The 16,774-nt window shown below is 37.7% G+C and overlaps 4 protein-coding genes across 4 annotated transcripts; 3 read left to right on the top strand and 1 right to left on the bottom strand.

Moving 5' to 3' along the window:
* Positions 1–1,706: 1,706 nt before the first annotated feature.
* Positions 1,707–7,727, top strand: LOC120737039 (TPA-induced transmembrane protein). The gene is made up of 7 exons (XM_040037482.1): positions 1,707–2,125; positions 3,758–3,829; positions 4,057–4,119; positions 4,417–4,549; positions 4,730–4,890; positions 6,322–6,392; positions 6,493–7,727. Exons 1-7 carry the CDS (start codon positions 2,051–2,053, stop codon positions 6,683–6,685), a joined length of 768 nt encoding a protein of 255 aa, XP_039893416.1. The 5' UTR covers positions 1,707–2,050; the 3' UTR covers positions 6,686–7,727.
* A 1,234-nt stretch (positions 7,728–8,961) lies between these two features.
* On the top strand, positions 8,962–12,657 carry guca1c (guanylate cyclase activator 1C). The gene is made up of 4 exons (XM_040037483.1): positions 8,962–9,681; positions 10,144–10,293; positions 10,526–10,613; positions 10,810–12,657. The coding sequence occupies exons 1-4, from the start codon at positions 9,487–9,489 to the stop codon at positions 10,944–10,946; spliced, it is 570 nt and encodes a 189-aa protein (XP_039893417.1). The 5' UTR covers positions 8,962–9,486; the 3' UTR covers positions 10,947–12,657.
* A 115-nt stretch (positions 12,658–12,772) lies between these two features.
* LOC120737041 (thyroid hormone responsive) lies at positions 12,773–13,627 on the top strand. Its single transcript, XM_040037484.1, has one exon. The coding sequence runs from the start codon at positions 12,871–12,873 to the stop codon at positions 13,288–13,290; it is 420 nt and encodes a 139-aa protein (XP_039893418.1). The 5' UTR covers positions 12,773–12,870; the 3' UTR covers positions 13,291–13,627.
* A 6-nt stretch (positions 13,628–13,633) lies between these two features.
* Positions 13,634–16,124, bottom strand: ndufc2 (NADH:ubiquinone oxidoreductase subunit C2). The gene is made up of 3 exons (XM_040037485.1): positions 15,849–16,124; positions 14,878–15,021; positions 13,634–13,821 (listed from the first exon to the last, which is right to left on the bottom strand). The coding sequence occupies exons 1-3, from the start codon at positions 15,985–15,987 to the stop codon at positions 13,772–13,774; spliced, it is 333 nt and encodes a 110-aa protein (XP_039893419.1). The 5' UTR covers positions 15,988–16,124; the 3' UTR covers positions 13,634–13,771.
* Between the last annotated feature and the right edge of the window lie 650 nt (positions 16,125–16,774).

Genomic DNA, 16,774 nt, shown 5'->3' with positions numbered 1-16,774 from the left:
GAGTTGTTTTTAGCCAAAGTCAGAGTTTATATTAAGACACTGTCATTAATAAAGGGAAACTGTACTATTGACCAAATGCAGAATTGCCCCTATATAGCGCTCTTACAATTTCTATTTAGAATTCATGTCAGTAATGTTAATGTGTGTAAACTGTTGACTAATGGTGTCATTGCACCAATTAACATGAGACAAACTGCTTCTTGGCGATTAGCATTAGTCCGTGAAGTTAATGTAATTTTCTGCATTGGCTTTCTCTATTTTCAGCCTGAACAAAGCTCAGAATAAATGGAAAACAAAAGCCAGAGGATACTCCTTTAAGCATTAACAAATACCAAGAATGTCATCTGACATATCTTAAAAAAAAAAAAAAAAAGAAAAAAAAAAAAGCTCCTTTATTGACACAAAAGGTGTGACTTATACACACCGGACACTTTCATTTAGATTAGGTGCATCTTATTATCTTCTTATCTTATTATTTTAGCTTTGTGTCATGGTGTAACTCTGCTGCATGCAGCCATCAGTTCAATTTTAGGTGATTCCATGTGAACCGCTGCCTAGGTTTCCTGTTCTTAGCTGACGTTAGGGGCATCCAGTGTGGCCTTCTGCTGCTGTAGCCTATCGGTTTTAAGGTTTGACATGTTTATGTTCAAAGTTGTGCTTCTGAATACTTTGGTTGTGAGGAGTGGAGTGGCCTTGATATGGCCTGCACCTCACTGGATACTTTTATCTTTGGACCATTCACTAAAAAGACAGCTTATCTGGCACAAACAACCATGCCGCGTTCAAAGTCACTTTAAATCATATTTCTTCACTATTCTCATGCTCAGCTTAATCTTCAGCATGTGCCTTGTCCATGTCTAACAACACTGAGTTGCTAACTATGGAGTGCCAGGACTGCCATAATGCATTAATTAAATACACCATTAAATAATTAATTAAATGTGGCAATAATTAATTAAAATTGGAATTAATTAATTAAATAAATAGTTATGACACATGTAATTAATTATTGACACATTTAATTATGTATTTCACATTTTAATTAATTATTGACACATTTAATTAATTATTTATGTATTTCACATTTTAATTAATTATTGACACATTTAATTAATTATTTAATGGTGTATTTAATTAATGCATTATGGCAGTCCTGGCACTCCATAGCTAACAAGTGTACATAAGAATGCGTATGTCGGCCTCTGGTGGTAATCCGGAAGAGGTTACAGTAATTCCTAAACCTGTTTCAGCAGTGGAATAAAACTTATCTTCAATGTGTAAATATCTCGTTTATTTGTATCGACCGTTTTTGAAGTCGTTCAATTCAAATCACAATAATAGAAACAACAACAACAACAACAACAACAAAAAAAAAAACAGCTTTCTGAAAGGTCATAAGTTCACATGATCCGAACCACTGATAAACTGAACCACTCCTGCAAGGACAGAGTAAATATATGGGTCATCAAGAGATAAACCAAACAATAAACGTTATGTGGAGCCATGCTTTGGTTAAGCAAATACTTACGTATCATAAAAAGCACTCGAGCGCATAGCTGCCAACAGATTGAAGGATACGGAGAGAAATCACGTGGGCTGCAAAGAAAAGCATAAACAGCAGTGCTTACGGGTAAATCTGCATTATATCTAACTCTGTAACGTAATTCAACAGAGAAGCTGCTTATCAATCACGCATTGGTGTGCCGCTGGCCAGCTGTTATAACGTCATGAGTCCTTCCAATGTTTCCTCCCAAGTTTCGAAGTCGGCACCGCCTCTCCGCTCCACCGAAACTTCAAGACTCACCTGTCAGACTTGAGAAGGACACGCAGGGAAGGAAGATTTCGTGGCTCGTCTGAAGAAAAGCTTTCCCAGAAGCTGTCTTGAGTAACGATGTGAAGTCACTGACTGGTGTTATTCAGGAACTGTTAATATATTGTGAGAACCTCAGCTGGGACGTTAATGTCACCGCGGTCAGCTTGTATTTATTACCATTAAAAGTTTAGGCGCACAGGCACTTCCGGGTTGGAAAGAATCTTGCCCAGGATCACCATGGTTGATATTCAGATGGATATGTTGAAACCCCAAGATGAAGTCGATGGAGCACCGGTTTCACGTGCTCATGGGGTGAGTAAATGGTATAAATATGTGAAATTCTGTTTAATGGCATTCTTATTTTGAATAATAGCGTTATTGGTCATGATATTTTATGAAAGACTGTCTGTATGTTTAAACACCTTGTAATAAGTCCTCCAGCCCTCTCTGTGCGAATAGAAAGTAAAACAAAATGCTCCTTCTTTCCTGTATACTCTACTCTGTAATACTACTAAAATTATACTAACGTCTTATGTAGACGGATGAGTTAATTATGTATTTTCATACTGTGTGTATGAAGAGCAGGAATGCATTAACAGCATGATATGAAGGAGCCCACATGCTCCTCCTGTGTGCTTGAGGGTGTAACATGGCTTAGGATTTCAGTCATAATACAGACTCAATTCTTGAGCAACTTTGTTTTCACTCATTGATGTGAAAGTTTAGTTTAAAGGATCAAAAACCAGTTTTTGAAATCCAATGAAAAGTAGCTTCAAAACAAAAGTAATTCTATTCAAGTGCTTTTACATGTGAGGAAAATATGACCCAAACTCACAGCTCAACACAGTATTGAGTCATCACTTCACTTCTTTATATTGTGCTTCCAAGGAACTGGATTTTCTTGTATTTCTTAACTGTCTCGAGCAGTACTTCTCCACATTTTCTGAAGTTCTTTCAAAGTATTCTTTGGACATGGGCTGCTTTTCCACTCATTTTCAATCCAGTCCTTCTGCCTAACTAATTTAAGAGATTTTTTGGGGGGTTAACACTGACCTATGAATCATTCAAGCATAGAAAAGGCAACTAACTCAAGGGATGAACCAGTGTTTTGTCTACAGATAACATATTTAAAAACAACAACAATTTTAAACTGCACCTTGTGCTTCTAGCAGCCTGTCACTAAAACACACTCTATGAAAAATGCCAACAATAACACAGTTTAACAGGCATGAAATGGTACAAGGTGATTCTGAAAGAGCTGTTAACCGAAAACCTGGAATATCTCAGCATGATGTGCAGGGTGTCCTTATTCAATTGAGGAAACTGGGAAAGTGGAGGACAATCAAGAAACAGCAGGTGTAAAAACTACCTACAGCAGATTATTATTATCTTAAAGTCACGTCCTTAAGAAATGAATACAGAAAAGTCCAATTTTGATCCACCATGCAATACTATCTGGAAACTGTCTGGCAGTGACTTCCTTTTTCAGCGTGACAGTTATCCAAAACACTCTGGTACCTCGATAGAAAACACACACACAATGGAATACTGTCAGTCATGGACTGGCCTCCCTGGAGTATGGACCTCACCATTATTAAAGCAGGGTAGGATTAAACAAAGGCAGCCAACATCCAAAGAATAGTCCTGAACATCCTTCAAGAAGCCTGGAGATCTATTCCTTTAAAGAAATGAGAAGAAAGCATCCTAAGAGAGTTGTGCCAAAGATTTAAGGTGGCCATACCAAATATTGATTTTCAAGCTTTTACAAATTTGTAAAAACTCTGTTCTTCCCTTATGTACTCCATGTTCTTTGTATTCTTACTCATGTTTCAATAAATCACTGCACCTTTGTCCCATTTTCCTTGTAAAATTAAAAAAAGAGAGGGAGCTGGCTCAAGAATTGTGGTATCTTTTATAAATATCCCCAAATTTTTCACCCTGTAGGGGACATGTGTTACATATGGTGATGCCAACACGAATTCCAGTCCAACCGAAGCAGAGAGTCTCCTGCAACCCGTAAGCAGCTTTCACTAAAGTTGTGCTCTATTTATTTTAAACTATTATTTTATTCTCTATTACACAATGAGAACTACATATTTTTGAGTATGACCTTTCTATTTTTTGAGCAGAAGACAAAATCAACCGTAGAAGGAAAAGAAACCTCTCACTTTCCCTTCTTGACTTCTATATTTAGTGAAGGAAGTGAGCAAAGTGATGATGCCATCTTTTTTGTGTCCTGCTAGAGAAATGGTACTAATGGAGTGCAGACATCATCACCTGATGTAGAGTCTCAAAAATCTGGAAAGGTATGAAAGGTGCTTTTTTTTTCTTGGGTATTACCTCTTATGGTTTGGAATAAAGAGGCATTATTTTTTGGTATTTGTCCCAGTTTTTTATGTTTTCATCTTAATTTAATTAAAATGAATTTTGATCTTTTGTTTTTTTATGTGAATGACTGAAAAAATGAATGTGTGTATTCTGAATTGGTGCGTGTTGGGAAAAGGTTTGAGTGCCTGTATATTAACTGACTAGAAATCTAAGTTAATGACAAACCTGCTGCCTTGTAAAGTGTATTCCATTTCATTATTTATATTATGTTCTAGGACTGCACTAAGCGTGGGATAAAGAAAGAGCTGAATGAGAAAGTCTTCTGGGAAATTAGATTATGGATGGTCATAATATTCATCCTCATTGTCATCATTGCAGTGATTTTTACTTCACTGGCTATATGTGCAGGTAAGGTTATGTTTTTTTTACTTGTTAGTGCTACGTTGTGGCGCATTCATTAAGATGGAAATGAATGAAATTTAAAAAAAATCTAATTTATGTTATGTGAAAGCATGAATATTGCAGGGAGCTACAATGCAGCATTTTTAACTATTCGAATTTTTCACTCACTGATTTCTCTTTGGGCAGCGATCCATCAGGATGAGGATGACATATTTGACCCTTCATCGTTTACAGTCATTCAGAATTTCCGTGGGAGCTTCCAGATGCCAAACCAGGTCTTCACAGAGGAACTCGCCACCAATTCCTCCAATAAAAGCCAAACACTGGCTACAGAACTAGGAACAAAGGTTGGACAACTTATAACTTATATTTTATAAACGATGTACTTGATCTGTTCGTGTTAGCTGGTTGTATTTAGAACTTGCTACATACTCTGTATGGACAAAATCACTGGGCCATCTATAGATGACACCTGCTCGGCTATGGAAACCCATACTGTGATGATCCTGGCGTGCAGTTTTTGATTTAATGTTAAGGTCAAGGAAGGTTTTGGAACTTTGCATTTAGTCAGAAGAACATCGGCGCCTCAGCAGTCGGTGACCCTACTCTGCAACGTTACCACCGGTATCTGTGGTCTACCCCTCTGTGGCTGAGTTGCGGTTCCTAAAAACTGTTTTAAGAAGTAGATTATGGATGGTCACTCTAAGTGGTATTAACGTAGTTAATACCACTTAGAGTTAAATGTGGAAATTAAACTTTAAGAGTTAAGGGAGGGGAATAAATTTCACAAACTGGCTTGTTGCAACTGCATCCTATTACAGCACTACGCTTTTTAGAACAATTCATTGTTTTACAAATATCTGTAAAGGCAGACTCTCAAGTGCTGGATTTTTCTGCACTTGTGGCAATGAGACTGAAAACACCTAAATTCAAAGATTAGGAGATCTGGCCCAATTCGTTTGCCCTTATAGTGAATGTACAAAATATCTTTTACAGTGGCTATATTAGATTTACTGGCAAACAGTGTAGCATTGCCTTTTGCAACCATGGTGCTTAGCTGGTGTATACACAGCGCAGTCCACGTGCCCTTGTTATATAAGGCAATTCAAGGATAGTTAATAGCTACGTTGTAAAAGAGGGTAATGTCAGAGAAGATGTGCCGATGTCTGCACACTGATAGTAGCAAAATGAGCCAAAGTTTCATGGTATTCAGCTCAGTAGTTTTCTGTGCAATCCACCTGCAATGCACCAAAGAAACGAAACAGATGAATGACAACATTCCAGTTCAGGTTACAGCATGTTTTTAAGATAAACACAGTGATTGTTATTGTTTCATTCACTATGGAGTAACGATCCCCCCCCCCGACGGGCGCACACACACACACAAAAAAAGAAAGAGCAGTATTGTCCTGCAGGTTTTAGATCTCACCTTGGGTCAACACACCTGAATCACATGATTAGTTCGTTACCAGGCCTCTGGAGAACTTCAGGACATGTTCAGGAGGTAATTTAGCCATTTAAATCAGCTGTGTTGGTTCAAGGACATATCTAAAACCTGCAGGGACACCGGCCCTCGAGTTGGAGTTGCCCACCCCTGGTCTACACAAAACCCCAAAAACCTGTGTGTGCGCGCTTTATGCTTTCATCTTCTTCTGAAATTTTAATGTAAAAGCAATTAGCATTAAAATTGAGCTGAGAGAAAGGTAGGTAGGGGAGTGCCAGGCAAAACAATTTCCTGCTAATGCTTTCTCTTGCATGCTTTGTTCTGCCCCACCCAGCTCTCTGACCTCTTCGAAACCTCATCTGCACTGGGGCGATACTTCATCAACGCAGAGATACGCGCTTTCAGGTAAATACGCGTCACACTCAGAATTTATGAACTGTGTATTTCGGTGAAACCACTGAATTTTGTGCGTTAAACTTCAGAAATGTTTAATCCTCCCCCGCAGGAACGGTTCAGTCATTGCTGACTACAAGCTGACATTTCACATGCCTGAAGAGGAGAAGGATCAGCTGAGGAATTTTAGTCTGAGCAGGGAGATGGTGTACAACGTGTTCAGACAGTTTCTTTATGACCAGGAATCTGAATCGGACCCAATGTTCATTGACCCAGCTTCCCTAAAAATGGTTTTAGGAAACTGAGGACAAGAAGTTTACAGCGAGACCAGAAAACCAGTTCTTGGTTTCTTTTTAGTTTTTACGAGCCACTAAACCTCCGTGATGTCACGTCGATGTCATTGTTTTGTCATGAGTCTGCATATGAGACGTCTTTACCACAGGAGGCTACATGACCATTGTTGCGCCACCCCGCAAGTAATGGTAGTCATGTGTGTGTTTGTGTGCGGGATATTTTTTTTTAAGGTTAAAATATAACCTATAGTCAAACTCACAAAAAATGGAACACAACACAAAAAACATATTTTTATTGAAAGAAATACATTGAGATATTGTACTTAAGATTTCACTGTGTTTTACTGTTCATAGTTTACTGCATTTACATGTCAGTTCTTTAAGTTCCTCGACTCTCACTGTGATATTTGTACATAAGAAAACTGGTGTATATTTGTAATGGAAGTATTGAATTTATCTGTGCCGTTATTTTTGGGCTTTGCGACTTCATTTGCAAAGCCCTAAAACACAATTCAATCAACAGTTTAATAGGAAATGAACAGGAAAATGAGTCATTTGCTTATTATTACATAAAGGCTGCGCATCCCTTATAAACTGTGCACTCTATACAAATTCTTTTGTGTACTATAGCACGAGAACAGTTTTATTGGGCAAGCAAATAGTTGGGACCCTGTTTTCCCCTTCACTGTTTGTTTTGGTAGTTGAACACTAGGGGGAGCATTTTCCACCGGACAGTTGAGGGATTTTGTCTCTCTCTTGGTTCCTTTCTCTGGCTCAGTTTGCAGAGAACGGGAATTCACATTGTAAATACTACAGAGCAGGGAGCAGGTTATTGCAACGGTTTTGGCAACAGTTTATGTTGTATGTTTTTAATTTATTTTTTGGCTACTGTGTCAGTGATTATGTCTGTATGTCTAAGATGACAGCTGTAATAAATGTTTGTATTTCCAAGGATAGTTGCTCCACACCAGACATTCAGTTCTCTTCACTTTAACTTGTTGAATTTCCAAGAATGTGTTTCCCAAATAAAGATATTACAGTCATTCCTTTAAAAGGCTAACCCCTTTTTTTTACAACTGATGCAATAATGCAAATACTTAGATGTGATTTAACAACTGTGGTGTTGCTTCCGTGGAACTTACATTGCATCATTTACACAGCTGCACATTTCACTAAAACAAATTTTATGTCAGCAATTTTCTCAAACGACAAAAGAGACTTCCCGAGAAAAGGAAGTATTATGTATTACACGAATTTCTAATAACACTATATGGAAAGGAATGCTGAGTTTTATTTCTTGTTCTTCTTTTTCCTAGGGGGGGAAATACAGTTTTACATGTTCATAAACAGCCATCCTGCATGACAGTCACATGGTGGTCAAAAGGTTAAGTTTAAACAGCAGCGCATCTGTGGGATCCAAAAGATTTCAACAGCTGGACATAAAACCACACCGCCCTGTTTGCTCTTTGAAATTCCCAAATATTGCAGATATTGGCACATTTTTGTTGAGACGGAATTTATTGATCCAGACTGGACAACTTTGCTCTGTGCTGTATTTAGAGTCGCGGAGGGGATTTTTTTTCTCTAAGTAAACATTTTACTAAATATGCTGGCAGCAGTGATAGCTCATGGGCACCATTCTGGCTGTCTATGTCTAACAGGTAGCAACTGCATGTCTTGCTTGTAGTAAAGGAGCTTTTTCTTTTGAATGCTATTTTAAGAATCAGTAATCATCCAAAGCCAGATTTACTCTAACAGGCACGCTGAGCTTTGATAGCCTTGTTTTGTTTTTTACTTCATGGTAGATCAGAGACCAGTCACAGAGTTCAGTGACAGGTCAACAGTGCTCGAAGAACACGTATAATGTGTGTGCAACATTTTTCTGTATTCTTAAAAACTCAGATCATGCTGAGATTAAATTCACATAGAAAATGCATCATTATTAAACTTGTGCTTGAAGAAGTCTAGCTGACTGATGATTAAAAATATCAGTCTTGGCAAAGGCAGCGCCTTTTTGCTCGCCATTGTTAGAAACGCAAGCACAATTAGCCTATAAGCGTCAAACACTGGGGTGGCAGAAAGCCATAGAAATGACAAGATTTGATTATTCACGACTTGTAGGAGAAAATCCCAAAATCAAAGTTATTAGGAGTCAGGAAAACTTACATTCATATGCATACATATTTGGCATAAATAATACCAAACTTTGGGACGGGACAGGCTTGACTGACAGACACCTAAATAGAGAGAGTTACAGTAATCAAGACGTGAGGAAATAAAGGCGTGGATAAGGTTTCCAGATCTTTAGATGACAAGATAGATAACATATATTTTTATTATAGGCTTTTAGTAACACAGTGTACCTAAAGATACAATTTCAAATCATTTTTTGCTAAATTTTCTGATATGTGTAGACACAACATGGGTTCATCCCTAGTATTCGGTGCTTTATTTAATACTTGAATTATTCATAGATGGCCGTCAAATGGCTTAACGAACCAAAAACAAACCCATTCTCCGAAAGTTATGCTCTATGCTTTCTCTGAAAGTGACCCCTGCAGGAAGTTCCTTTGTGCCAATGGAAACTAGTTCAATCAAAGAGCACACACTTTGCCCTGACGTTTTAGCGAGATTCTCTGCTTATCCTATTAAAGGGTTATGTCTCCTTTTAGTTGCCTCAAGACACATAAAGCTTAAGGAGGTTGTTGTTACTCAGAGCTCAGAGTAGGTGCTACACTTTCCTCTGTGGATTCACTTTTATCAGCAGCTCTCTACGGGTTTTTGGACAAAAGTCCCAATCATCTGGAGTGAAAATGGGTGCCCACGGCTCAAACCTGGATGATATCCTGGAGGAGGACATGCACCACTGGTACACAAAGTTCATGAGGGAATCTCCTTCGGGGCTCATCACGCTCTTTGAGCTGAAGACAATGCTCGAAATGAACGGTATGACAGAGGAGGCCAGCAGTTATGTGGACCAGGTCTTCGTCACCTTTGACATGGATGGGGTATGAAAACATTTAATATTGGAGGATATGAACTGGGTGGAAGAAACACATGAAGAATACCAGGAAACTTGAAGTATAGAGTAATGCAGATCAGGGGGGACCAGTTTTGCAAATAGTTCAATGGTGTCTTTATCAGTATGTAATACTGTAGAATGCATCAGTTATTATGAAGATCTCAGATTTTCTTTTCTACAAGAGTTCAAAAGAAAATACATTTTATACACTGAATCATTTAGTTTGTTCCAACTTAAAGGATAAAAAGTTATAAGTATTAAATTTAGTGTCTCTAAATATCTGATATAGCTTCCTTTGAAATTAGCTGCACTTGTAGCCCTTGTTTGCAAAGATAAAAAACTTAATTATTTAATTCGGAATTTGGTAATTATTCTTTGAAGTAAACAAGTTTTGCTTTTTCAGTAAATGATCTGAGATTTACACTCCTTTCCCTTTTTTATTTTACAGGATGGCTACATAGACTTTGTTGAATATATTGCAGGCATTAGTTTATTATTGAAAGGAGAAATAAATCAGAAGCTAAAGTGGTACTTCAAGCTCTTTGATCAGGATGGAAATGGAAAAATTGACAAGGATGAACTGGAAACTATATTTAAGGTAGAGTATGCCTTCTCTGAAATCTTCCTAATCAGATTTCTGCATCCAAAGTAGTGAGCTTCTCAGAATTCTCTGAATGGTGCCTTGAAGATTAACTCTGGAAGCGCACATAAGTAGCCACAGCACCTAAATCCAACGGCTTCCTAATTCACCTCTGTTTTCAATTTGGCTGATTCTTAACTCCTGACTAAAGCCATACAATGATCACCTTGTTTACATGACTCTCTTTTAGGCCATTCAAGACATCACCAGAAGCTACGACATCCCTCCAGAAGAGATTGTGAATCTTATATATGAGAAGATTGATGTCAACGGAGAAGGTAACAAACGCATGATTGTGTATAAAGGGTATCAAGAATGAAACCAGTGATAAAAGGCTTTTGTCACCGTGACCAGAGTGAAATGCATACAAAGCATTAGTAAACATTCTGATAGCTGTGAAATGTTCTGCTTTGTGATTTATTTCCATAAAATCGCAGCTTTAAATGCACAGAGTGCCACTTCTCTCTCTCTCAGGTGAGCTGACGCTGGAAGAGTTCATCAGTGGAGCAAGGGAGCACCCTGACATCATGGATATGCTCACTAAGATGATGGATCTAACTCATGTCTTGGAAATTATTGTCAAGGGTCAACGGAGGAAAGCTCTGAACTGAGTCAGTAAACAACAAGCCGAAGAACTGACATCACCCTGACTTTAAAGACTGTACGGACTTGACGATGCACAGAGTCCCACCTCAGACTGCAAAAACCCAAACTGACAGAGCAGGAGCACACAAATATCTCTCTGCATATCACCAGATAACATGCAGAATGAAGCAACAGAATGAAGCAGATAACTTCCTCACCTCTGTTAACCTGTATGTGCCCTCAGAGTCATTGTACAGTTTACTTTTTAAAATTTTTTAAAACACTTTACCAATTGTGGCGAGGCTTGGTGAAAAAAAAAAAAGTAAAACTGCTTTTAGGGTCTCATCATGGGCCCAGCAGAGTATGCAAAGTAAGGTTAAAAGAATCACTTTTATTTAATTTATAAGGAGCTAATTTCTGACTAATGATTCTAAAGACTCCTAAAACGAATGGTCAGTTTCTGAATAGTTACAGCATAAACAGAGTATTGGGGTATTTACAGTCTAGTCTACAACACTCGCAGGGACTGTTGGTAGTTTTGTGTTGACAAGTTTGTAAAATCTGAAAGAAAAGTCCATTATTGGTTAAAAACACTAATGGACACTAAAATATTTGTGATTATGTACAAAAAATACGAAGTTTTAAAATATCTTCCAATTAAGGTTGCCTTAAAATCAGTACATTTGTTTATTTTTTTAATAACCCCCTACACTAGCAAAGGATTCTTTGGTTTTTACCAAAGATCCAGGCATAGACATGACAGATTCCATTTTGCAAAACCTGCAATAATTTCCTTTAATCAATGACGTAACTTTAAGAGTAACATGCAAAGTTTACCACATTGTTGTTGCGTCAACCAGCTTCAAATAGAGAATTAGGAAAATAGATAAAAATAAGATATATATAGATTAGAAAAGCTAAAAACTGAGGAAACAAACAAGCACAGTTTGTTATTTAATAAGATGCAGCATTTAGAGGTATTGTTTCAGTTTTACTGCTTGACAACTGAACCAGCTCAAGGATGCCATCTTGTGAGAAAAAGATGAAGAACTAGTGCATGTTAGTGTGGTGAGACTGATGGTGTAATTCAGCAACGCCAGCTGTTGTATCACTCACATTTCAAAATAAAATGAAAAGAAAGCCAAATGCTGATTATTTGAATATCCTGATTATTATTTATTAAAAAGAGTATTCTTTTTTTTTTTTTTTTTTTTATAATCCCACCTGATAACCTAAAGTTATAGTATGCTTTCAACATTGATTTATCTTTGTGAGAGAACCAAAACACATGTTCAGGCAGCACACTCAATTCTGCCGACTGGCTGCAAAGCTTTCAGTTCCACTTGAGCAGGAAAAACCCAGAATCTGTGGAATATATTTAGCAATCATGCAGTTTCTAAGGGGAACCAGGCCCTACCAGAACCATTTCTTCTTGCATTCCTTCATTTTAAATTAACAGAAAGCTAGATTTTGTTTTTAAGATGTATTAGTCTTTGTGTTTCACAGAAACTATTGGGAAAGAAACAGAAAAGTAATGGTTTAAAGCCTCTAAAACAGCCTTCAGAACCATACCAGAATAATCCAGGGTTCTTTATTTTGGGCCTATTGTACGTTCATAAACTCATTTTGTACTTGGAAATCAAAGCATGACATTCCTTTATACTTTCAACATTAATCATTAACCACACAGAGCATTAGCAGGTTCATTTCAGTACACACTGCCCCCACTATTTTGAACTGGGTGGTGTAAATCAAATAAAGATAAGGGTTTGACTCCACATAACTCTCGGTCTCTTTCTAAATGTATCGGATGATGCAGTTACATAACTGCACTGTTCAACCCACCTTGGTTCATCATATAAACTCGCATCTCACAGCGCTGCAGTGCACACTGCCTCCACTTGTTTGCCACGACAGCAAGTAAACAACTGACCACATCCAGCGGGAACCATGCAGTCTGCCGACGCCAAATTCAAGAGAAACAGCCTGTTCCTGGCTCTGAGACGATACAGCTCAGCCGTCAGTGAAATGGAGCAGACCATTCTTCTGCCAAGCCTGCTGAGAGACATGCCCTCAGACGAGGTGTGGGACCGTGAAGCTGCAGAAGAGACCTGCAAAGACCTGTTCAGCAACTACTTGATGCTCAAAGCCATACGGACCACAGTGGAGAGTGGCCTAATTCGCCTGGACGATCACAAGGCCAAAAACAACATAGCACTAAACAAGACCCTGGAGCCTCTCTTGGACACAGATCCTGAAGCCCTCTTCCACTTCCACGTGAGAGGACTGTTTTCTGTGATGAGTGACCTCACCAAGAAGACGCAGACTCTCACTGAGAAATACATGGACATTATTGGGATAGCAAATTAGTCACAAAACCTAAGATATGTGGACATCTGTTTTTAAGAGAGTCATCTAAGACACCCAACCATTGCAAATGTCTGAAATGTTTACATTCAGTGACCCCAGACAAACCTAATGAATAAGGAATAAATATACATTGTCAAAATTAATCAACTGTGTCTCTTAATTTGCTTTTGTAATGATCTCTTTTTAAATTTCGTGATAAATATTTTTGGTCATATCGCCCTGCTCTAATCCCTTTTATATAAACAAACACCACAAGAAAGATGACTTGTTAAAGAATATCAGAGTTTCCTACGTTTGTAAAGAATTCAACTTTTTGTTTTCACTTATAAAGTCAGTCACAAAATTGAGTTTGTGGGTTGAGTTTATTCTTTTTATTTACATATCTATATTTCAAACAATATATGACAGAATGCTCTCACAAAAAGGCTGCTCAACACAGGCGGCAACTGTGAATGTTTCCTCTCTCCGCAGCCACTGATGCTTAGCGCACAGGATGGAAAGGCTCAACAATCTCAGCAAAGGTCTTTTGCTCTGGTAAGATAAAAGAAACCAAAAGCAACAATTTGATTACAAACATACATGACCCAATGTTTCATAAGATTTAATCGGAGTAAATGTCCTACAGCACTTCACAGTCTAATTTCTTCCCCCGTGGCATTTCTCAATCAAAACAATAACATCAAGCCTAGTTTGATGGCACTGGAAAGTAGTGTGGGACCATGGGAGCTGTAACTATCAGCATCAATGCTACTGAAAATCTGATGTGACTCACAAAGAAGCCATTTTCACAGGCGAGGTAATCTTTACTTTTTGTTACATTTATTTAATTTGCAATAAATTTGCATCACCCCGTAACATTACTGTATGGATAAGCTTGGTGGCCATCAAATATAAAGTTGATTTTCCACTGACAGGTGACTGAAATATTAGAAATAAGATTATGGATTTCTCAAGCTTTGAACATTTTTGAACACATTTCAATTATGTAGACACACATTCTAAAGGTACAGCATTATTTTTCTTGCTTTCAGGCAATCTGGGATTTGAATTTGTAACAGGGTACATATTACATACTTAAATGTTAAAGAAACTATTTCACAACTACACTGCACAGGATTTAACATCATCCAAAGACAACAAACAAACAAAAAATAATCCGATGTGGTGTGTGCATAAACATAATTTCCACCTTTGTGGTGCTGAGCCTGTTCTGTGTTGGTGTTTTTTGAAAACAAGGACATGTATGAAAATAGATTATTATGTATAATTTAATTTGAAAGAAAATCATGAAAGCTACATCAGCTGAAGAACGGTGAATGGTGGCAGCCACTCACAAAGCACAAATTCTGCATTGGCTGTGGCTGTACTACTAATCGGGAGGTTTGATCCCTGATTCTTCGGATCTGAATGTCAAAGTATCCCTGGGCGAGAAACTTGCCTTCTGATGCATCCACTTAAGTGTGTGTGAATGTTAGTTTAAAAGGCTCTTTTTTCAATGAAAAAAAAAAAGGGTTTCATACAATAAAGAAAAGGTAGTGTTGGGCTCTTGTGTCTTCTGTTAGAGCAAAGACATAAAAATGAACTTACCCTTTGGTACAAATTTGTCCGGGTGGAGTTTGATATACTCATTCATGTCTCGATCAAGTCTAGCATAAGTGTAATTTTCATATTTGGTAACATGGTAGCCAATGAACCAGCCAATGGTTGCCAGCAGAAACTGTCGATGAACACCTTAAAGAGAAAACACGGAAAACGATGCAACATTTATTGATCAGATACAACTAGCACACAGCAAACTAAAGTAGATATATTTGCAAGATACTTCAAAGCACAATAACAAAATCTTACTGTGGTTATGAGAAACCAAAAGCTTGCACATTATAAGGTTTTCTCTTAAAAAAAAAATAGGATTGCAAAAAATGCAAACAAAAACAAATTGAATTAATAGGTGGAGGCTTACACTTTAGCTTACTGCACCTAGCTTTTTGACAGCGCATTTTATATCAACACTTCATAGCTAGATATTACCAAAACAAAGACGACAGGAAACACAAAACAAAACCCAATGTGGCACAACCAATGTTAATACTACTTTCTTTTTCAGATAGGGAGAAACAATAACGACAAAATTTAACGTTAGACTTCTTTAAAAAAAAAAAAATTAACAAACGAACATTTAGTTTTCAGTTTTGTTTATTTTGTTTAGTTAGATTTCAGAATCAGAATACTTTATTAATCCCTAAGGAAATTATGCGTGTATTTTTGTTCAATTTAAAACTTTATTTTAATCATCCTCTGTGTCATGTGCTGGATAATGAAAGATCTTGTTTTTATGGTGTCCAAATTTCTTAACTGTTTTTGATATTTATCGCTATTTTAATGCTAAAGGAAACGTAAATACGCTGCGACCACTGTGGACAGCTCACAACCAGTTACTAATCTGAGAGAACATTTATTTACTAAATACTCGGATTTCTTTTTTAAAATTAAGTGTTTCATATGCTTGAAAGGAAAGCGTCCGTTCGTGCACCAGTCTGAAAGACAGGTAAAATGCTAACCTGATTTCACTGGCGGCCTGTGGTTGATTGCGTTGTGCAGCACGGCGGAGACCCAGCCTACACCCGCCAGCCACAGCGAATTCCTGTTCACGAGCCCCGGAGGAGGCAGAGACTTCCCCTCTTCTGGAATAAAGCCCATGGCGAGAAATGTGCCCCTTAGTTCAGACCTTATTTAATAATTTCCGAGATGCCTACCACTACTATTCATCGGCTATCACCTCTCGTAGGAAGTCAAGGGCACAGCGTGCAACCGAACTACTGGTCCGGGCGCAACCAACGACAAGCGCTTGAGTTCCGCATTATTTGTTTCCTAGCAACAAAAGCCCATGAGTCACAGTAGGCCAAAGTCTTTGTAAATAAAATGTGCCACATAGTTAATATTACAGTTCAGTCCGCTTCAAAATATTTACTACATTAATGTGTACGTTAGCATCATATATAGAAATATCATAAAATACATCTTAATGGGAAAATAGATTAATGGAATCAGAAAAACAAAAGAGAAAAAATTAAACAATAATAAAAAAAACCCACAACATAGTCCGTATTCATCTTAAGGTAATAACCGAGGAGGACACGTGCTATTAATATACTAATGTTGTAGAAACTGCAAAACTCTGTAGCTTTGTACTTTCACATCTCTTTTGTTTATCATTGCTCTGTGTGAGTTTTCCTGTTAGAATTATAATCTATAAAACTGCAGTGTCCACATAGTATAAATACTAGAAGCTCTGTAGAATGGAACAAAATTGCAGCATGAGAGAGAGAGCGATCAAAAATATTAATATCTAAAATTCCCTCCGAGTTTCTTTCCCAGGAATTCTGCTGCATCCACCCAGAACAACCAGTGGAAAAATAGACAAATGCTTTCCTTTCCAGCCCACGGATGTCTGCATCCGTTTGAATGTTTGAAGCTTCACTGGGAA

Source organism: Simochromis diagramma, unplaced genomic scaffold (assembly GCF_900408965.1).
Source record: "Simochromis diagramma unplaced genomic scaffold, fSimDia1.1 OVJJ01000463.1, whole genome shotgun sequence".
In the NCBI taxonomy this organism is placed as follows: Eukaryota; Metazoa; Chordata; class Actinopteri; order Cichliformes; family Cichlidae; genus Simochromis; species Simochromis diagramma.
Note: the sequence above shows the minus strand (reverse complement) of the source record. Positions and strands in the feature narration are given on the sequence as shown.

Excerpts from the sequence above, each read along its gene's own strand:
- LOC120737039 (XM_040037482.1), top strand. The coding sequence starts at position 2,051 with ATGGTTGATATTCAGATGGATATGTTGAAACCCCAAGATGAAGTCGAT. Across the intron at positions 3,830-4,056 it reads CAGAGAGTCTCCTGCAACCC|AGAAATGGTACTAATGGAGT; the intron begins GTAAGCAGCTTT and ends GTGTCCTGCTAG. Across the intron at positions 4,550-4,729 it reads TTCACTGGCTATATGTGCAG|CGATCCATCAGGATGAGGAT; the intron begins GTAAGGTTATGT and ends CTCTTTGGGCAG.
- guca1c (XM_040037483.1), top strand. The coding sequence starts at position 9,487 with ATGGGTGCCCACGGCTCAAACCTGGATGATATCCTGGAGGAGGACATG. Across the intron at positions 10,294-10,525 it reads AACTGGAAACTATATTTAAG|GCCATTCAAGACATCACCAG; the intron begins GTAGAGTATGCC and ends ACTCTCTTTTAG. Across the intron at positions 10,614-10,809 it reads GATTGATGTCAACGGAGAAG|GTGAGCTGACGCTGGAAGAG; the intron begins GTAACAAACGCA and ends TCTCTCTCTCAG.
- LOC120737041 (XM_040037484.1), top strand. The coding sequence starts at position 12,871 with ATGCAGTCTGCCGACGCCAAATTCAAGAGAAACAGCCTGTTCCTGGCT.
- ndufc2 (XM_040037485.1), bottom strand. The coding sequence starts at position 15,987 with ATGGGCTTTATTCCAGAAGAGGGGAAGTCTCTGCCTCCTCCGGGGCTC. Across the intron at positions 15,022-15,848 it reads CAGGCCGCCAGTGAAATCAG|GTGTTCATCGACAGTTTCTG; the intron begins GTTAGCATTTTA and ends TTTCTCTTTAAG. Across the intron at positions 13,822-14,877 it reads GGACAAATTTGTACCAAAGG|AGCAAAAGACCTTTGCTGAG; the intron begins GTAAGTTCATTT and ends TTATCTTACCAG.